Source organism: Canis aureus, chromosome 5 (assembly GCF_053574225.1).
Source record: "Canis aureus isolate CA01 chromosome 5, VMU_Caureus_v.1.0, whole genome shotgun sequence".
NCBI lineage: Eukaryota > Metazoa > Chordata > Mammalia > Carnivora > Canidae > Canis > Canis aureus.
The window spans coordinates 68554721-68576944 of record NC_135615.1 but is presented as its reverse complement, the minus strand read 5'-3'; the positions used below and the strand labels follow the sequence as shown (position 1 = coordinate 68576944).

At 38.3% G+C, this 22224-nt stretch overlaps 2 protein-coding genes and 1 long non-coding RNA gene across 53 annotated transcripts in view; 1 reads left to right on the top strand and 2 right to left on the bottom strand.

Moving 5' to 3' along the window:
• NETO2 (neuropilin and tolloid like 2) overlaps positions 1-439 on the bottom strand; it is a 59246-nt gene extending 58807 nt beyond the window's left edge. For both annotated transcript variants that reach the window (XM_077898549.1, XM_077898550.1), the window contains exon 1: positions 122-439. In XM_077898549.1, the coding sequence (XP_077754675.1) occupies positions 122-155 (34 nt within the window). In that variant the 5' untranslated portion in view covers positions 156-439. The remainder of the gene's footprint in view (positions 1-121) is intronic.
• The window catches only part of LOC144314452 (uncharacterized), a 97981-nt gene that overhangs the window by 25875 nt on the left and 49882 nt on the right, over positions 1-22224 (top strand). For 19 of the 48 annotated variants that reach the window (XR_013380340.1, XR_013380353.1, XR_013380368.1 and 16 more), the window contains one exon: positions 12854-12901. This is a non-coding gene — a long non-coding RNA (uncharacterized LOC144314452). Of the gene's footprint in view, positions 1-727; positions 977-1975; positions 2213-4405; positions 4602-12853; positions 12902-20906; positions 21067-22224 lie in introns of those variants that run through there. The other 29 variants (XR_013380372.1, XR_013380350.1, XR_013380363.1 and 26 more) reach the window with 14 other exon arrangements.
• Positions 10011-22224, bottom strand: part of ITFG1 (integrin alpha FG-GAP repeat containing 1) — a 291906-nt gene continuing 279692 nt past the window's right edge. For all 3 annotated transcript variants that reach the window (XM_077898547.1, XM_077898546.1, XM_077898545.1), the window contains exons 15-18: positions 18607-18731; positions 17915-17997; positions 14136-14253; positions 10011-11428 (exon numbers count right to left, since the gene is read on the bottom strand). In XM_077898547.1, coding sequence (XP_077754673.1) covers positions 11369-11428; positions 14136-14253; positions 17915-17997; positions 18607-18731 — 386 coding nt within the window. In that variant the 3' untranslated portion in view covers positions 10011-11368. The remainder of the gene's footprint in view (positions 11429-14135; positions 14254-17914; positions 17998-18606; positions 18732-22224) is intronic.

Here is a 22224-nt window from a genome sequence, read left to right as displayed (position 1 = left end):
GGGCGGGCAGGTGCACCCGGCGACCCGCGCGGACCAGACAAAGAGGCGCGCGGGCGCCCGGGAGGGACGCGGGGACGCCGGCCTCCGCCCGCAGGGGGCGCCGTCCGGGCCCCGCGCTTACCTTTGAGGACCGCGCACAGCTGCTCCAGGGCCATGTTCCCGGGCGGCCCGGCGCCTCGCGAGGGGCCCAAGCGGCGGCGGCCAGCGGCGCTCACGGCCCGGCCCCCATCGCCGGCCCGCAGGCTGCCTCCCCGCGGGGCAGGGCTCAGGTCCGGCCGCCCGCCATGCCCGAGCCCCGCGGCGGGCTCCCGCGCTGCCCGAGCCCCCCGACGGGCGCCGCCTCCAGCTCCGCGGCGCTCCGTCCCATCGGCCGCCCGCGAGCCCAGGCGCGCTGGCGCGAGGGGCAGCGCCCGCACGGGCAGCTCCGAAGTGGCGGGCGCGGGCAGCCCAGGCTCATTTAAGCCGGGAGCGCGAGCGCCGCGTGCCGGCCGCGCCGCCTGCGCGCATGTGCCCGCCCCCGCCCCGCCCGCCAGCCGCCCGCGTGCCCCCCGCGCCCTCCCCGCGCCCTCCCCGCGCCCGCCCGGCCAATCGCCAGGAGGGCCCGCCCGCGGCCTCGCGCCCCCGGGGGGCTGCGCGCCCGCGCCCGTTGGGCCGGGACCAGGGCCGGGGCCGGGGGCGGGGCCGCGAGGGGCGGGGGCGGGGGGCGCTGCTCCGGGCCGCGGGCGGCGGGGAGGGCCGAGCCGGCCCCTCCCCCGCCGGGGGCGCCCTGGGGCGCCGGCGGAGCCCTCGAGGCCTCCCGCCCGCGCCGCCCCCGCGTGGCCCGCCAGCCCGTCTCCTCTGCCCCCGCCGGCGGACGGGGGACCTGACCCCTCAGCCCCAGGGACCCCAGGTCAAGGTCAGAGCTCTGCCCGGCTGGCCCCTGCTCACAACCTGCCGCGGGGGGAGGGGCGGGGGGGCTCGCCTCCCTCGGCGCCAGGTGAGTTAACCGAGGCCCTGGGGATCCCGCTGCTTCCGGGGGGCTTCCCTCGGCGGCCCGCACGGCTCCCAGTACTTTGCGCTCCGCATCGCCTCTCTTTAACCCTCACACCCACCCCGTGCGGTCGGTACTGTTAGAGGATGGGGGTGTCGAGGCCAGACAGGTTAAGTAATTGGTCCAGAGACTCCCGGCGAGGGAGGAGGCCGGGTTGTGAATCCGGGAAATCTGCCTCCAGAGACTGGCATCTTGTCCACTAAGCCGTGCTCATGGGGTCGCTTGACTCTGCTGATTAAAAAACGACAAAAAACCCCAATGAGCCCAAACTGGCAAACTGCATAATGTTAATTATCCCGTCTTATTTTTCTCACAGTAATGATCATGCTCTGAAATCACCTGGCTCATCTTATTTGTTCGTCACCTATATCCCATTTACCCCTACACCGCTAAAATAAGAGCTGCTTGACAGCAGGAGGCTACATTCATATAGTCGCTCAACACGTACTGAGTGCTAACTATGTGCAGAAAACAGCAATAGGTGCTGGTGAATTAAGACTGATTAAGGCTCTACCATAATGGAACGTTTGTGCCTGTATCTGACCGGTAATAGGAACTCTATAAATACTTGTTAACGAGTTATATAGTTAAGGACAATGTTAGGCAACTGAACAAATTCTAGGGATGTCAACCTCTTCCCTCTTTCCTTCTGTCCCTCTAAGAAAGGCACAAAAGTATTCACAACGTTTGAAAGTGAAAACATACTTAACAGCAATTAAATAGCAAGATATTTAGCCCTTCATCATGTGCTATGGGCGGTGTAAAAGACGTGCATATGCTGGTTCCCAAGACAAATCACCTACAAATCACAAGTCGCTTGTGAGATTGCACACAAAAACCAGCTGCTAAATAAAACATTTAAGATCCTTTCCCACAAATATAAAGTGACATATGGGAAGAGTAGGACAGTAGTAAGAGTGTTAAATGTAAGTCACAGATAATGTGGACAGAAAGAATTAGGAGGAAGGAGCCCTCTCAACTTCTGGAACAGAATAGGTTCTTAATGCATAATTGTTGACTGAAGAATCAGAGTGTGATGTCATCAGGGAATGCTTCATGAAGGAGGAGACAGAATGAAAAGTCTGTGGATGGTGAATGTAGAGGAGAGAAGGAAGGAGAACTTTCAAGTCAGGCAAGAAGCAAGGGTTGGCATTGCATTTGGGGCAAGTGTTCTGTCTGGCGGTAAAGATAAAATAGAATATGGTGGGCTTTGATTGTGGAGATTCTTGTTCAAATGCTAAGCAGAGGGGTTTGGGCTTGATTCGGGAGGCCAGAGGCATAGTTTTTAATAGTGGAGTAATGCAGCTCTGGGAAGACCAATCTGGCAGTTCAGTTGAGGATATAGTGAAGGGGGTGCGGGTGTTTAGAGCCATTAATTTAAAAAGTATATACACAGGACTCATTTGGCCTAGTAGCTCTTACTGGTAGAACCATTTTGATGAAGCCTAAAAAGGTTTTTTTCCTCTAGGTTCTTGGCTGAGATGTAGATTCCCAAGGAGTAGATTGGGAATGCTCAGTTTTTGCTTCCTTTTAAGACACCTGTCTTTTGGCCGTGCTAGTGTAATTGTCGGTGGTGGATTTTTTCAAGGAACGTGATAAAGCACAGATCATAGCTGGGACTACTGTGTGGCCATATGTTAACTAAATCAAAATGAAAGCACTTTGCATATCTCTCAGTTGGAGAGTTCTGTATTTGAATTATTATTTCCCTGGAAGACCACCCAGTAGTGCTCAAGTCTGTTCCCAGATTACCTTCCAGTTCCCAGGTGATTGGAACTCTGCTTTCATTGCATCCCTCCTGAGTGTTCAAGGCATAGGAATAGCCTCTCCACCTCCTCACAGAATCATAGTTTAAACTTGCTTTTCTCCGACTAAATCCCTTCTAGCACTTGAATGGTATGTAGCATTTACTTACTATGAAATGAGTCATTTAAAACATATAGCATTTTATCTCAATGCTTATATACCGAACAGCTTTTTGTTGTCTCTCTTTTCCACTAGAGTTTGGGAGCTCTAACATTTTATTAAATGATAACCTAGGAAGGCAGGTTGTTATGTTTAGAGATTTTTATGAACTGAATGTTTGTTTCCCTTACAATCCATGCATTGAAATCCTAACCTCCAATGACTATTTGGAGATGCGACCTCTAAGGTTAAATGAGGGTGGGGCACTGATCTAATGGGATTAGTGTCCTGATAAAAAGAGATACCAGAGAGAGCTCCCCTCTCCTTGACACTCCAGCACAAAGGAAATGCCCTGGGTGGACATAGTGAGAAGGTAGCAATCTGTAAGCCAGGAAGAGTTCTCACCAGAAGCTGGAGCCTTGATGTGGGACTTCCAGCCTTCAGAACTGTGACAAAAGAAATGTTGCTTAAGCCACACAGTCTATGGCATTTTTAATGGAAGCCTGAGCAGACTAATGCAAAGCTATAATGATTAAGGAAGACAGAGGAATTTACATAACCTAGCTGATGTACAGAAAAATCTATTTTTACTGTTATGACAGGGGGGTCTCACACCACTTTTCTTACAGTGTATGGATATGGCAAGGGTGATGGCAAAATATGGTGAAAAGTGATACATTGTTATTATATATCTGTAGGGCTTTTTTAGGGAAAGAAAGGAGGAAAAGAAAAAAATTTTTTTTTAAGATTTTATTTATGAGAGAGAGAGAGAGAGAGAGAAACAGACACAGGCAGAGGGAGAAGCAGGCTCCATGAGGGAGCCTGATGTGGGACTCGATCCCAGGTCTCCAGGATCACCCCCTGGGCTGAAGGTGGCACTAAACCGCTGAGCCACCCAGGCTGCCCAGGAAAGAATTTTAAGTCATATTATTCTGCTTGGGCTACCATAACAAAATACTACAGACTTAGTGGCTTAAACAATAGAGATGTTATTTTCTCACAGTTTGGGAGGCTGGAAGTCCAGAATCAAGGTGCACGTGGGCTTAGTTTCTGGTGAGACTTCTCTTCCTGGCCTGCAGACCGCAGACTTCTTGCTTTCTCTTACATGGCCCTTCCTTTGTGCACTGCCAACTCTTCATTTCTATTCCTGTAATAAGGACACCACTCAGATTGCATTAAGGTCCTACCCTTATGACCTCATTTGACCTTAATTATATGCTCAGAAGCCCAGTCTCCACATTCAGTCACATTGAGGATTAGAGCTTCAATATATGAATGTAGGGCATGGGGGACACAATTTAGTCCATATATTCATACAGTCATGAACCAAAACTATTTGTGTTGATGACTTTGAAGAGCTGCTTCCAGGATGTCAACATGAGTTCTTTCAGTAACACTGTCACCTCTACTTGTTTCCAAATTTCTGCTTAGTGTAATTGCAAAGCAAGAAGTTTTTATTTTTTTTTTAAGGTTTTATTTATTTATTGGGACACAGAGAGAGAGGCAGAGACACAGGCAGAGGGAGAAGCAGGCTCCACGCTGGGAGCCCGACGTGGGACCCGATCCCAGGTCTCCAGGATCACACCCCTGGCTGGAGGTGGCGCTAAACCGCTGTGCCACCGGGGCTGCCCCGTATCTCAGCTTTATCAAGAGAATTTCTGATCAGGTACTTTCATTTGATCGTAAAAAACCAAGAAAGATCCTAATGATATTTCTTAGAACAATATTGCTAACATATATGTATCATTTTCTTTTTCTTTTTTTTCGAAGTGGGGGGGGGTGCAGAGAGAGAGAGAGAGAGAGAGAGAGAGAATGTGTATGTGTCTTAAGCAGGCTCCACACCCAGCACGCAGCCCAACTCAGGGCTTTGATCTCATGACCCTGACTGAGATCATGACCTGAACTGCAATCAAGATTCAGCACTTAACCAACTGAGCCACCCAGGCGCCCCTGGTGTCATTTTCTTAAAAGCCAAAATCCCATTTTGAAATATCTGTTTACTTTATGCTTAAACCTGGTTACTGCAAACTGAAATGAATGCTTTTTTTATTCATAAAACATGAAACCATATATTAAACTGTAAAATTCTTCATATAGTTATTTGGTAATGTTTGCTAGATAGAGTAACTCTCATATGTTCAACTTAAGGCCTTGATGCACTGAATATTTGTGCTGCTTGCTATGTACTCCTATGCTATTAATGCTGGTGTGATTAGAATGCAAATATATTTAACTATATATTGGTGTTATTCAATTTTCATTTTTAAAGGAAGTTGTGTCTAAATTATTGCAATTATTAGCAACAAATCTCTATTTTTTATGATTTATATATAAGGTTTGTAATGAAACACTTTCTAGATATGTGATCTATGAAAGATTCTTTGGGAAACTTTTTAAGATTTTTAAAAAATTGTGGAATACAATACATGGAAAAGTATCTAAAACAAACATGTATGTACAGTTTAATTATAAAGCTAAGTGCCATGTAAACAACACCCAGATCAAGAAATAAAACTTCAGGATGCCTGGGTGGCTCAGCAGTTGAGCATCTGCTTTCCATGCTCCTGCATGGAGCCTGCTTCTCCTTCTGCCTGTGTCTCTGCCTCTCTCTCTGTGTGTGTCTCTATGAATAAATAAATAAAATCTTTTAAAAAATAAAAAAATAAAAAAATGAACATGAATGCAAATTTACCAGCTTTTAGTATTTAATAACTAAAAACACATAAATAACTTCATGATCCTGAGGTAGGGATGGGTTTCTTATTCAAGTCAATAAAAACACTATATGGCAAATTCTTTATGTACAGGAGCACATTAAAATTAACAACTTCTATTCATCACAGACACTATTAAAAGGATGAAGACAAGCCATAAAATGAAAGGAAATATTTCAACACATATAACTGACTAATTATCCAAAATAGAGAAAGTCTACAAAATTATTTGAAAAGACAGCCCAGTAAAAAATTGCACAAAAGTTTTGAAAAGGTCATTCACTAAAAAAAGGAAATCCGAGTAGCCAAGAAACATGTAAAAAGGTGTTCAAGTTTGGGAAATGGAAATTAAGTAAACAAATCATCAGATACAGACTCATAAATATAGAGAACAAATTGGTGGTTCCCAGAGAGGAGTGAAGGGATGAGCAAAATAGGTAAAGGGGATTAAGAAGTACAAAATCTCGGTTCCACAATAAATATGTCACAAGATGAAAAGTACAGCAGAGGGAATATAGTAAGAGTGTAAACTTCATACGGCAACAGAGGGTAACTACATTTACCGTGGTAAACATTTTGTAATGCGTACAATTGCCAAATCATTATGTTGTACACCTGTAATGAATAGAAGATTGTATGTCAACTATACTTCATTTTTCAAAAAGAGAAAAATAGTTATGTTCCTTGAGGAAGAACAAAAAGAAAACTAAAGGAAGGAAATGATAATAGTGATAAACTAAGAAATTGGGAGAAGATTATAATCAGGCACAAGCACATGGGGAGCTTCAGGGTATAAGTGAAGTTTTATTTCTTTTGTGTGTGTGTGTGTGTGTTTTAAGATTTATTTATTCATTAGAGAGAGAGACACACAGAGACACAGGCAGAGAGAGAAGCAGGCTCCTCCTAGGGAGCCTGATGTGGGACTCGATCCTGGGTCTCCAGGATCACACCCTGGGCTGCAGGTGGCGCTAAATCGCTGCGCCACAGGGACTGCCCTGCATTCATGTTTAGGTCTGGAATCCATCTGTCTCTTCACTAATACTATACTGTATTAATCATTATAACTTTATATTAAGTTTAGATATCTGACGAATCAAGTTCTTTGTTCTTTTTCAGGATTCTCCGGGCTATTTTTGGCCCTTTGTATTTCCACATGCATTTTAGAAACAACTTGTCAAGTTTAGCAGCAGCACCAATAACAACAATGCATTGGGTTCTTGACTAGAGTTTGGGATGATTTGACATCTTTATGATACTTTGTCTTCCTGTCTATGAATATGGTATAGATGTACTTTTATTGAAGACTCCTTTAATGTTTCTGAAGAAAGTTTTATCATTAACCCCATAGAGATGTGATACATCTTGTGTTATTGATTCAAGGATAGTTGACTTTGATGCTTTTGTAAATGTTACCTGTTTTAAAATCCATTTTGTTTCTGATTTGCTCATATATAAAGGTGCAGTTGACTTTAGAAACCATCTCAAAAAAAAAAAAAAAAAAAAACCATCTCCAGAGAGTGCTGTATTCTGATCAGGAATATGAGAATTCTAGTTGATACAGTTGTTCCTCATCCATGTCAGCACTTAGAATTCAAATATTTTTTTTGTTTTAGCTGTTATGTGTGTAATGGTATCTTTTCATGATTTTAATATTCATTTACCTAGCAGCTAATGATGTGGGGTATCTTTTCATGTGATTAGTTGCCAATTGTGTACCTTTTTTTAGTGACATATCCAAGTTCTTGCCCACTTTTAAATTGGATTATGTATTGTTGACATTTAAGGGTTCTGGATACATTCTGCATATAAGCCCATTGTTGGATATGTGATTTGCAAAAATTTTCTTCCCGTGTGCAGCTTGTCTATTCATAGTCTTTTTAAAAAAGATTTTATGATTTATTTGAGAGAGAGGGCACAAACTGGGGGTAGAGGCAAAGGGAGGAGCAGACTGTGCTGAGCAACAAGCCCCTGTGGGGCTTAATCCCAGGACCCTGGGATCATGGCTTGAGCTGAAGGCAGATGCTTAAACCACTGAGCCACCCAACACCCCAATCGTCTATTCATAGTCTTGAAGCTGGTTTTGGCAAAGAAAATGTCTTTAATTTAGAAGTCAAATTTATCAATACTTTCTTTTATGGATCATACTTTTGGTGTCATTCTTAAGGACTTTTTGCCTAACTCCAGTTTGTGAAGATATTCTGTTTTCTTCTAAAAGCCTATAGTTTTATGTTTTACATTTATGATCCATTTTTAAGATTGATTGATTGATTGTGAGAGTGAGAGAGCTTGGGGAGGAGGGACAGAGGAAGAAGGAGAGAGTCTTAAGTTCCACATTTTCATAACTCTGAGATCATGACCTGAGCCAAAACCAAGGATTGGATGCTTAACTGACCTCACCACTCAGGTGCTGCAGTTTATGAACCATTCTGAGTTAATTATCATAGAAGGTGTGAGGTTTAGGTTAAGTTCTTTTTCTTTGCTGTTGTTTGACCAATTGTTCTAACACTATCTGTTGAAAAGACTGCCTTCCATTGAATCACTTTTACACTCTTGTCAAAAATCAAATAGCTATATTTGTGTAAGTTTCTTTCTGGACCCTTTGTTTTGTTCCATTGCTCTGTGTGTCCATCTTTTTGTCAATACCACACTCTCTCAGTTACTAACTTTATTACAAGATTTTTAAAAAAGATTTTATTTATTTATTCATGAATGACAGAAAGAGAGAGAGAGAGAGAGAGAGAGGCAGAGAAATAGGCAGGAGGAGAAGCAGACTCCATGCAGGGAGCCCGATGTGGGACTTGATCCTGGGACTCTAGGACCACACCTTGGGCTGAAGGCAGGCGCTAAACCGCTGAGCCATCCAGGGATCCCCTATTATAAGATTTAACGGAAGTCTTAAAATCAGATAGTTTGATTCCTCCATTTTTACCTTCTTTTTCAAAATTATTTTAAGCTGTTCTAGTTCCTTCTTTTATATAAAGTTTATAATGTATAGTTAAAAAAAATACTGCTAGGATTTTGATAAGGATAGTATCAAATCTATAGATCATTTTGGGGAATGTTCATTCGCATCTTTAATAGGTTGAATCTTCCAATCCATGAACAGTGTCTTTACTTTCAAATCTTCCTTGATTTCTTTCATTAGCATTTTGTAGTTTTCTGCATACAAATCCCATGAATGCTTTGTTATAGGTCTACATAAGAATTTCAGGGGCACCTGGGTGGCTCAGCTGGTTAAACATCCAACTTTTGATTTTGGCTCAGGTCATGGATCTCAGGGTTTTGGGATTGAGCCCAGCATTGGGCTCCCTGCTCAGCAGGGAGTCTGCTGGTATTCCATTCCTTCTGCTCATGTGCTCTAAGTAAATACATCTTTTAAAAAGAATTTCATTATTGTATCTGTTTTAAATAGTACTTAAAAAAATGTCAACTTCCAATTGCTCATTGTCTTCATATATAAATGATTGATTGTGTGTTGACCTTGTGTCCTGCTGAACTTGCTAAATTCACTTAGTTCTAGGAGGTTTTGTGTATGTGTGTGCGTGTGTGTGTGTATAGATTCCTGGGAATATTCTGGATACTCATGTCATCTACTAATAGGAATAGTTTTATTTCTTCCTTTCCAATCTGTATGCCTTTTATTTCCTTTTCTTTATTACTTTCATTAAGATTTCTAGTACTTTGTGGAAAAGTATCAATGGGAGAGGACATCCTTGCCTTGTACCTAATCATTGGCAGAAGGCATTCAATCTCACCATGAAGTAGACTGTTAGCTGCATATTTAAAAAAAAAGCCCTTTAAATTTAAGGAAGTTCTTTCTATTCATAGTTTGCCTAGATTAAAGAAAATCAGGAATGGATGTTAGATTTGTTAAGTTTTCTCTGAGAAAATAAAGAGGGTTTTTCTAATTTACTAATATGGTGAGTTATACTGCTTTTTCCTCCCTCAAATAGTGAAATTAGTTTTTCATTTTGGATGTAATCCACTTGGTCATTATATATGTACTCGGTTTTGGCATTAGGGAAATATTGACCTTATTAAGGGAGTTGTGAAGTATTCCTTCCTCTTTTCTTTTTTTCTCTTTAACATTTTCTTTGCTTATAACATACTCCTCATAGATCCTGACTCCAAGTGAGTTTTAAAACTCATGCTGTATCAATCGAGAGATACTTAGCTCAATAGTCTTTAGGAGAGTGTGGAATTGTGCCTTGCAGTGTTGTTGTCGAGTACTGTAGTCAGGTGATTCCGGTCTTGCATGAACTCACAAGGAGGCAATAGGTGAGTCACTTTACCTCTGTCTTATGGTCCAGATAAATGATTTAGACTTTATACTTAAAAAATACTTACAAACTCATCAAAAATACTTTGTTTCAATACACAGTATTTATTAAGGAGACACATTAACATGCTTAGATACACAAAGTAAACCACTTATACACATGCCATTGTCAATGAACTGTAAAGAAAAAAATAACATGAAGAACAAAATTATTGTTTTTAGATGGGTTTTTGTGTTTTATAGCCATCACATGTCCACTGCATATTAGAAAATTAATAGCATTGATATATAAACTTTTCCCAGTCTTAGGTGTAAGTCTTAAAGTAATATTTTGGTGAAGTGAAGTTCATAAAAATTTGCATTGAAGTCTGAATGTAAATTAGAGATTCCAATATGCTTTTGAGAATAAAAATGTGGTTGAATATTTGCATTCTTAGATGCTATCTACAGCAGTTCCTTTCAAGAAATCAGACATTCCTCATTATCACATGATAAGGATCAGTGTTGAAATGAAAATTTTTAGTGCACATTAATTCTCGGAGGGTACTATAATTTTTAGTTCATATGAGCAAATACTAAATTGTTATGTAATGCCAACTACTAAGAATTTAGGTCTTCCAAAGAATATGATTTTCTCATGCCTGAAAATAACATTCTATTGAGTCTAAATATTTTGATAATTAGTTGTAGAAATCTGTAAAAAAAAAAAACAAAACCTAAAAATAATAATCACGACAACTACCACTTATTGAGCAGTTAACTAATTTTGTGCTAGGCACCAAGCTAAGCACTCCACATACATCATCCCATCTGATGTTTATAAACCCAAGTGAGTAGTATTACTAGCCCCATTTGTAAACAAGAAAACAAGGCTCACAGAGGTTAACAATTAGCCAAATTCAAACAGCTTGTAAGTGGTGGAACCAGGAATTTAAGGCAAGTCTGTTGGACTGCAATTCCAAAGCCAGAGTACCCTAGCTGTATCCTGTGTGCTATCACCTGCTATGACAAAGGTGAAAAAACTTTATCTGTGATACATTCGCAAAGGTATAATTCGTATTGTTAGAATAAGAAGCAAGACCCATTCAAGTGGAACACAAAATCTCTGCTCATTTTTTTAATTTATACATGTCTTTTTCCATCATCATTATTCTAGTAAGATTATAAATACATAAACACCTGAGTACATGCAACACATTCCACAAAGGAACAAAAATGTACAGCACATTTAAATAACCCAAATTATTGTATACAAAGTGCTTTAAAAAAAGAGCTTGTGACATGTTCAGACCATATTTATTTGAATACTTTTCAATAATTACCAAAGGATACATCATTTATAAATAATATTCAAAGTCCCTTAATTTCTTCTATCAGCCAAATTTAGTGTTCCAGTTAATCAAGTGAGTAGCCGTTCCATTATGTAATATTAAAGGCAAGTCACATAGCATCAAAATGAAACCGATGGGCTTCTTGTCGTTTTTCTCTATCATCTGCTTTCTGAAAAAGAATTTTAGACTAGTTTATAAATGATAGGAAAAGGTCAAGAGAAGACTTATTTCTGAAATAAAAAGTAATGAAAAAAAAACAAATCTCTAAGCAAATAGATAAAAGATATGATTTTATTAAGTAATCATCTTATAAAATTTTTATAGTTTACAGTACCTATTTTATAATTAATAACCCAGTAATTGAATTTAAAAACAATAAGAAATGTTCCTAAAATATTAGTTTGTTATCATTTCTTATTTATTTGAAAGTAGTAGTAAATATTAGAATCTACAATGGTGGAATGACCTATTATACTTTTCCCATTCTTAATACTGATGTTAATAAATGAATCTAAGTAACTTAATTATTTTGGCATTAACCTATTGATTTAGCATATATTCATTGACCTCCACTCCCAGCAAAGTACTGTGCTTGGTATTTTGAGGGATTAAAAAAAATTCGGAGTTTTGTATCGTGTTCTCAAGAAACTTAAAGAAAAAAGTGAAACATATTGAATAACTATTTCAGGGAAAAAAAGAAAAATATCACTAATATTCTGGGAGAGAGATTACTTGTAGGTTGGAGTGAGGAAAGGGAGAGCTTTGGAAAGAAAATATTTATGGAAAATAGAGGAGAAGAGGCATTCCTTCCAAGCTTGGAGTAGAATAGGTGCGCTCACGGGAACTTGGGCAGGAGCAGGGAATATGTGAAACAAACATGGTTGGAAACGTATATGATGGAGTCACAGGGAAGTTCTATGAAGGCTAGGTTAAGGAGTTGACACATTTTAGGCAGGGATTTTTGAGCCGAGGAGTGATATCATTAAGGCTAAACTTGATGAGTTATAAAGACAGCAGTGTGATCAATGGAGTGAAAAGGGAGAGAATAGATTCAGGGAGACTAGGCAGGACTGAACAGGACAAAGCCCTGAGAGTAAGAATGTAGAAGTGGAGTCAGCTACAGAGATTGTTATGGAAGCAGAATCAGTAGGGCAACTGATCAAATCTTATAAGTAGGTGGGAAAGAAGAGAGACAAAGCTTTAAAGTATTTGTTTTAAGTGGTCTAGGTAGAGATGTCATGGATACAGCTGGAAATGGGCTAAGAGAACTTTAGGAACAGATGAGTGTTAGGGATATTTGAGGTGATAGTTTGAGCTATGGTTTTGGATAAAATTGGCAGGAAAAGTGTAGAAAGAGGATGGCTTAGGGCAGACACTGTGTTTAGGAATGGGTAGAAAAGGAGCACCCAGCTAGGTGAATGAGAAGTGGTCAAAGAGGTAGAGATGAAGCACAGTACCATAGGAGAGTATACATGGCTAAATCTACATCTGTATTTAAAACTTCAATTTTTTGCCACTGTATCATTATTACTATGTTTATACTATAATCAGGTGATCTGAGAAATTAATGAAATTATTTTTCTTCCTTTTATAGGTCTAGAGCTATGTTCTTCAGACTATGTTCTGACACTTCTGGACAAAAGTATGTAGAATTACCCTTTATTTTATGTCTTCAGTTGCAATCTTAAAAGTACATGAATGTATAAGTTTCTTTTATCCTTTTTAAAGTGTAATGGAGTACTTTTTTAGGAAGAGACAAACCTATGAACATTTATCAGAACAATTAAGATCTCTTCTCCCTAAGTTCCCAACAGCTACAGCACATGGTAAATTTAGTTTACAAAAAATGATTATGATGGGCATGACATTCAAAACAGAGAAGGTACAAAAAACGGAAACACTTTTATGACATGAAGAAATCTTTTTTGGGAAACACTGTTGGAACCTGCTAGTTACATACTTTAACATATATTCATATTAATTCATGTATAATTCATATCCACATTTTCATAGAAATTAGCTTTTTCAATTTATATCTAAACTGCTAGTAAATTTATGTGATAGTCTCCTTTTTCCTCCTCATAAACACTGTATAAAAAAATCTACACTTTTTAAAAAAAGATTTTATTTATTTACTCATGAGAGACAGAGAGAGAGAGAGAAAGAGAGAGAGAAGCAGAGACATAGGCAGAGGGAGAAGCAGGCTCCATGCAGGGAGCCCGACATGGGACTCCATCCTGGGTCTCCAGGATCAGGCCCTGGGCTGAAGGCAGTGCTAAACCGCTGAGCCACCCAGGCTGCCCAGGACTGTTGTTTTTAAATATTATTTAACCATTATTCTAAAGAATAGGAAAATGTTTAGTTTAGTGCAAAGAATATTTTATAGATGGAAAAGACGTTTATCACTTTAGTTGTTACTTCACACCCATACCTGAGAAAATCATTTAACCTCTCTGTGTTCTAATTCTTTATATAGGCATAGCCATTATTCCTGGAAAAAAGTGTTCGTGGCTCTAACAGTAGATAATAAACACAGGCCAGTTAAAAAATGATTATTATTTTTTGGGCCTTTATGACATTATTTCTAATTAAGTTTTTCTATATACCTGGGAATTGTGGGGTGATCATTTTATTACTATTGTATAGCACTGAAGTTTTAAAATAATTTTCTGTGATTTGTATGAGTTGCTAAGAGACACCAGTAACTTAAGGGGATGAAAGAAATTATAATTAAAAAGAGGACATTATGGATAGAATGTGAAAAATCACAAAATCTTAGTCTTTTGAAAAAAGTCTATACTATTTAGTATTTTTAGAGAGCAATATATTACTATTATAAATTAACAAGAGTTAATGTTTCACTTAAATGAACAAACCTTTTCCTGCCAATGTAAAATGCCAATTATTGCCAAGATGAAAACACAGACACCGATGAGAGCTATAGCAGTAAGTAGAACAATGTTACTTGGTGTAAGATATAGCTTGGCACTCCAGCTGCAGATAAAACAGAATCATTAAAATTACACATTTTACTGAAAAATAACAAAATTCTACTGAGTCCCAAAAGCAAATAGCTATTAATTAATGAATCAGATGATTCATCCATTAATTCATTCTCCCATCTATCCATTCACTAGACATAAAACAACAGCAATAAATTTAGATAGGGTTTTAAGAATATTGATGATCCTACAGAGTTCAGATTTTACTCAGAGAACTGGAAAAGAACAGAATTTCTGATGAGATGCTTCATTATTTTTCTTTGATCCTATGAGAATTATTCTTACGTAAACTTATTAAGGGTACTTAGAACAATTGGAGACTTTTTTTTACATCTCGATTTACTTGCTGAATCTGAAACCTAATTTTGATAAGATCTTGTATCACCTTATTTTTTTTATCTCTGTTCACATATGTATTATGGGCAACTAAACCAGCCATATATCTAAGGGGGTGAGAATAGATGGCTTGTGTAAAAACACTTCAATCATTTCTGTAACATGTTGGAGGGTTTATATTACTATAATGATGTTGAGACTTCTTAGAAAATCACTTTTAGTCCCTTAGTGTTAATGGCAATATGTAGACCATAGTATAAATAGAACTAGTTCTTTCTTCTAAAACAGTCCACATAATACAGTACTTGCAAACTCCGAAAAGCTTAAAACTGAGGTCTATATCATCAACATTGTAGGTGGTTATGTACAAAGAATTTTGTTGTCTCTGAAAATAGGTAATGCATAAATTTCATTTTAAAGTCACTATTATTGTATTACTGTCGGTTTCTTCCTTTAGGTCTGTTAATAGTTGCTTTATATATGTAGGTGATCCTGTGTTGGGCACCTAAATATTTCCAATTGTTACACCCTGTTGTTGGATTGACTCCTATAATATTTTATAATGCCCTTCTTTGTCTTTTATCAGTCTTTGTTTTAAAGTCTGTTTTGTCTGACATAAATATAGCTACCCAGCTTCTTTTGGTTCCCACTTGCGTGAAACATCTTTCCTCTCCTTTCACCTTCAGTCTGTGTCTTTATTTCTGAGGTGAATCTCTTGTAGGTAGCATAGAGATGGGGCTTGTTTTCTAATCCATTCAGCCTATTTTCATTTTAAAAGTTTAATGAAAGTAAGATCATTCTGATGAATAGCAAGTACGATTGACTTATTTTGGGATAATTAAAATTTATTGATCTGTAAGTTAGCCTCTAGTCAATAAATCTCAAAATACACCTCAAACTAAAATCAATTCAGTTTTTATTATGTACATAAATTTGAAAAGAACAGTTCTTCAGAAAGAGCAAGGGAAACATGAAAAATGTTGAGATTATAAAAGAAAACTATAAAAGAATTTTCCAGAAACTCAAAAGTAAGAAAACTAGGAAAACGATTATTGTTAGTTGAGGTTAGCTATTTTCAGTAGCTTACCTCATACTTAAAAAAAGGAAAAAGTTCTTTCATGAGACTTTTTTTGGGTAGTTCTTAAGCAGACTTAAAACCATGAAAATAGGAATCTTGGTAAAAAATTGGACAAAAGGCTAGTCCTTAATTTCTTACTCAGAAGCAGTCATTCTTAACAGTTTTTTGCATATCCTTCCAGAGATATTCTATACAGATAAAGACATATATGCACAGATACCTTTTTCAAATCACAAATGGTTAATTACATACTCTAAATACATTTTTCTTTTATTGTCTTTTGCTTACCACTCTATTTTAAGAAACTGTTCTATGTGATGATATTATACCATATAGAAATATCAAAACCTTTTCCTACTCATGGTACAGATTTTTTAGTTTTGTTATAAATTTCACGTATAGAAAAATAACAAACACATAATACAGATTCATTAAAAAATATTTGAATGCAGATTAGAACTGTTTCTAGTGATATTATTTTTTTTAAGATTTTATTTATTTATTCATGAGAGACACAGAAAGAGAGGCAGAGATGTAGGCAGAGGGAGAAGCAGGCTCCATGCAGGAAGCCCGATGTGGGACTCGATCCCGTGGGATCACACCCTGAGCCAAAGGCAGGCGCTCGCTCAAACGCTGAGTCACCCAGGCATCCCATCTTTTTTATTTGTTAAGATTTTATTTTTAAGTAATCTCTGTATCCTACATGGGGCTCGAACCCATAACCCTGAAATCAAGAGTCATGTGCTCCACTGTCTGAGCCTGTCAGGTGCCCTTCTAGTGATGTTATCTTATTTCAAGCATAATGTTGTAATAAAGTTATTTTCTTAAGTAGTTTGGTTCTAAAGCCCTTTAACCCACATAAGATACATCCTGTGGTATGCTGGTAAACGGGCTCTCTGGGATGGGGAAAAAGCCCTGATTGGCAGTTGTCAATTTTCATGTTGTAAATACTCCCATCATAGCTGACGTGTGACCTCACTGAACAGGGTGGGAAAAACATGCATATAATCAGTTCATGGGGTGGCATGAACTGGTACTAGCAAACCACTGAATATACTCCACCTAAAAATTTAATAAAGAACAATATACACGGCATTTCGAGAAGGAATGTAACAAAGCCAGACCTTGTTGGTTACATATTCATAGATACATTACACCCTTCCTCCTTGGTTATTTTTTTCTTTTCTTTTTTAAAGATTTTAATTTACTTATTCATAAGAGACACAGAGAAAGGCAGAGACAGGAGAAGCAGGCTCCATGCAAGGAGCCTGATATGGGACTCGATCCCCGAACTCCAGATCACACCCTGGGCCGAAAGCAGATGCTCAACTGCTGAGCCACCCAGGCATCCCTGGTTATTTTTCTTCCTAGTGAAATTTAAGTGTTAGTGAATATCTTTATCATCTACTTTTAAAAAACAGGGGGGTTTAGATTTAAATGCTATTCCTATATGAGGAATATATTCTTTTTCTTTTTAAGGAATATATTCTGCTAATAAGATAAAAATACCTTTCACTGAAAACTTAATCTATGCTGGGCACTATCGGAAACATATTTTGTCTACATCCTTTTATGGTAGAAAAAGGTGCAGAAATTGACCCTCAGCAGTGGATCTTAGTTTCCAGCCTAGGTCTGTTTGACTCTAAAACTTGTGCCTAACCACTGTGGGATATATACCACTTCCCAAGCATTTATTAGAAAGATCAGTGCTTGTTATAAAAAAAATTCAGCATTCTGGGACGCCTGGGTGGCTCAGCGGCTGGGCGCTTGCCTTTGGCTCAGGTCATGATCCTGGGATCTGGGATCGAGTCCCACATCAGGCTCCTCACAGGGAGCCTGCTTCTCTCTCTGACTGTGTCTCTGCCTCTCTCTCTTTCTCTCTCTCTCTGTCTGTGTCTCTCATGAATAAATAAATAAATCATTAAAAAAATTCAGCATTCTGAAATTTTAGGATTTACAGCTAGTAAACTGAAGATCAGTTTATTTAAGCAGCATATGTATAAATCCCTAATTAGTTAACTGGCTGTTTTTCTAATAAGGCTTAATTTGTTCTTTATAAAAAAAGTCAGAGACCTTTTGTGTAGGAATGTTTAGTCATTTAACGTTTGCTGTAAGCAAATTAAATGATGGCACTCATGGGAACACAGTAGAACAGAGAGAGTTTTTACAAGATGTAACTGTACCTATGATTCTGAGTTGACAGCATTTTTACCAAAATCAGTTCAAGCAAGGACATTACCTTCGAGGAACATTGTGAGGATATGGAATGACAATTAGCTGGGAATTTGGAATGATTGCAGTCCACTCTTGTTTTCGTATAGACTGGAAAAAGAATTTAAGAACATTTAACATCTAGTATACTTTAAAAACAGAATTATTATTAAATAAGTAAGGAAAAAGCTCAAGTGCTCCTTAATTAATTGAAATTCTAGGTATGGAGTAAGCTAAATTTATATATATATATTAAGCCCCAAACAAGGCTCTGGTGCCCTTTTGGCCAATTTTTTAGATCTTTTCAGGGAAGGATTTTCTTTCCGTCTTATGGATTCATTAATTTACTTGAACAGTGTAGCAGACACTGTTCAAAGTGCTATGTACAAGTGCTGCTTGAAGTTAAAATTCGAGTGGAGGCGAAGTATGACAAGAAACAAAATAAAGTATTACTTTAGATATTGAAGATGAAGTTAAAAGCAGGAAAGAGGGAAAGGAGGTCATGAGGTTTATGAGCAGTGGTAGAAACAATATCTTTAAGTTATGATGTGTTCTATGTAAGATAAGCTTAGATGGGTCACTTTCTTTTCCTACATTCTTTTTAAAAAGTTTCAATTATTCGAATTCAAATTCGATTAAATTCAAATTGTTAAATTCAGATATTTGAATAGTGTATATTATGACACAGATTAATTGTAAGCAAAATAAATTTTTACTCACCTTCTCTCCAGATGGACGGGGAATGCCAACATAAAGATGATCAAGGAAATTTGCACTTCGACCTAAACCAAGTACATTGTATGGTAGTTGGAGGGCTAAATGTGCTGATTGGCTGAGTTGTCCAGCTAAATTTATTAAAAAAAAAAAAAAAAGGCATCTTTGTAAACACTGCTCTCATCAAATATTAAAATGATAAAATGTTAACAATTCAGGTGCCAAAACTTAATTCTTTAAGGATAAAAATGTTAAATGAAATGTCTGGTTCATTACCATCAATGATTCACTTTTCAAAGAAAGCAGCTTTATTGAGATACAATTCACATACCATAGGCGTCACCCATTTAAAATGTACAATTAGTGGTTTTGAGTATATTAAAAAAGTTTTTTTTTAAAATTTTTATTTATTTATGATAGTCACACACAGAGAGAGAGAGAGAGAGAGAGAGGCAGAGACACAGGCAGAGGTAGAAGCAGGCTCCATGCACTGGGAGCCCGACGTGGGATTCGATCCCGGGTCTCCAGGATCACGCCCTGGGCCAAAGGCAGGTGCCAAACCACTGCACCACCCAGGGATCCCTTAAAAAAGTTTTTGAGCCATAACCATGGTCAAATTTTAGAATGTTTTCATCACCCAAAAAAAGAAACCCCATTCTCATTAGTAGTTATTCTATTTCTAACCCTTACTCTTTCAGCTATGGGCAACCACAAATCTACTTTATAGAGTTGCTTCTTCTGGAGATTCATATAATCATACAATGTGTGGTCTTTTTATGAAAAATGCTGCTGTGCACATTCACATACAAGTATTTGTGTCAACTTATGTTTTCCAAAATGGTTGCACCATTCTGTATTCCCACCATTATGTATGAAGATTCTAAGTTTTCCACGTCTTTGCTAACACTTTATCTGTTGTGGTTGTTGTTTCGTTTTTTATCATAGCCATTCCAGTAGTTGTGAAGTGGTATCTCATTGTGGCTTTTTTTGCATTTCCCTAATGACTTATGATGCTGAGTGCCTTTTCAAATGTTATTGGCTATATGTACGTGTAGTTACCTTTTTATTTCTGTGAAGGGTGGTAGTAGAATCTTATTTTATTTTGGATTTTAGTAATATGAGTCTTTTCTTTTGCTTGTTTTGGTTTTAGTTTGCTAGTTTAGTTGGCTATCTTTTAAGGTGGTTATCAATTTGAGATTGTTCCTATTCCTTAATATAGGCACTTAAAGTACTAAATTTCCTTCCAAAAACCACTTTAGATGCATCCTATATATTGTGGTATGTTGTGTTTTTGCTCTCTTGCATCTCAAATATTTTCTAGTTTCCCTTGTGATTTCTTATTTGACCCATAGATTTTTTAGGAGTGTGTTAATTACCATATATTTGTGAATGTTCAAATATTAATGATTTCTAATATCATCCCATTATAGTTGGGGAATGTACTTGGGATGATTTCAATCATTTTCCATTACTGAGGCTTGTTTTGTGACCTAGTATATGGTCTACTTTGGAGAACTTTCCAGTTGTGCTTGAGAAGAATGCATACCCTGCTCCGGTTGGGTGGAGTGTTCTATAAATGTCAGGTTTTGTTGGTTTACAGCGTCATTTTCTCTTTCTTTTTAGATATTATGCCTCATTTGATCCACTGCTAGAAGTACGGTATTAAAGTCTCCAATAATTTATTTTTGAATTATTGATTTCTCTCCTCAATTCTTCGTGTATTTGAGATGCTCTGTTATTAGGTGCCAATATCTTTATAGTTTCCTTATGGACTGCCGTTTTTATTATCATTATGAAGTGTCCTTCTTTGTCTCTAGTAACATTTTTTTATCTTAAAGTCTAGTTTAATCTGATATTAGAATGGCAATTCCAGCTTTCTTTTGGTTACTCTTTGCATGGCATAATTTTCCCTATCTTTTTAATTTCAACTGATTTATGTCTTTTTAAAAAAGATTTTATTTTTTTAAAGTAATCTCTATACCCAATGTAGGGCTTGAATTTACAATTCTTAGGTGAAGAGTCACATGCTCCATTGAATGAGCCAGCCAGGCACCCCTCAATTTTTTTGTATCTTTGCGCTTAAAGCGTCTCAAAGATACATAATTGTAGATGGCACATAATTGGGTCATATTATAATTATCCATTGTACCAATCTCTGTCTTTTGATAGGAGTGTTTATTCCAATTACATTTGATGTAATTACTGATAAGGTAGGATTTATGTCTCCCATTTACTTCTGGTTTTGTACAGGTCTTTTTTTTTTTTAATTTATTATTTTTTTTAATTTTTATTTTTATTTATGATAGTCACAGAGAGAGAGAGAGGGGCGCAGAGACACAGGCAGAGGGAGAAGCAGGCTCCATACACTGGGAGCCCGACGTGGGATTCGATCCCGGGTCTCCAGGATCGCGCCCTGGGCCAAAGGCAGGCGCCAAACCGCTGCGCCACCCAGGGATCCCTGTACAGGTCTTATGTCTTTTAAATTCTATTTCTTCATTGATGCTTTGTTAAATGTTTTCTAGTATACCATTTTAATTCTCTACTTTCTTTTCTCTTTTTTGAATTATGGTTTTCGTGGTTGCCATGGGGATTACAATTAGCATATTAACTAAAAAATCAACTTTAATTCCTAGTGCATATAACAACTTTGCTCCAAAATAGCTATTGTCTTCCTCCTTCCTTGCTCTTATTATACAAATTATATTTTTATGCATTATCAACCCATCAACACAGATTTATTTATTTATTTATTAATTAAAAGATTTTATTTATTCATGAAAGACAGAGAGAGAGAGAGGCAGAGACACAAGCAGAGGGAGAAGCAGGCTCCATGCAGAGAGCCCGGTATGGGACTTGATCCCAGGTCTCCAGGATCACGCCATGGGCTGAAGGCAGGTGCTAAACTGATGAGCCACCCAGGGATCCCCTCAACACAGATTTATAATGATCATTTTATGCAGTTGTCTTTTAAGACAGATAGGAAATGAGGCATTACCATATTTTATGTTTATCTATAGTCTTATTGGTGTTTTCAACTTAATTGTGTGGATTTGAGTTACTGTCCAGTTGCCCTCTCAGTTTAGCATTTCTTGTAGGGTTGGTCTATTGGAGGTGAATTATCTGTTTTGTTTACCTAAGAATATCTGAATGTCTAAATTTCTTCATTTTTGAAGGATAGCATTGCCACATGCAGAACTCCTTTTTTTTTTTTTTTTAAGATTTTATTTATTTATTCAGAGAGAGAGAGAGAGAGAGAGAGAGAGAGAGGTAGAGACACAGGCAGAGGGAGAAGTAGGCTCCATGCAGGGAGCTTGTCGTGGGACTCGATCCCGGGTCTCCAGGATCATGCTGAAGCAGATTCTGGGCTGAAGGCGGCACTAAGCCACTGAGCTACCCAGGCTGCCCATACATGCAGAATAGCACTTTGAGTATACTATCCCCTTCTGGCTTCTGTGGTTTTTGGTGAGAAGTCAGCTGTTAATCTTTTTTTTTTTTTTTTTAAGATTTTATTTATTTATTTATTCATGAGAATACACAGAGAGGAGAGAGAGAGAGAGAGGCAGAGACACAGGCAGAGGGAGAAGCAGGCTCCATGCAGGGAGCCCAATGTGGGACTCGGTTCTG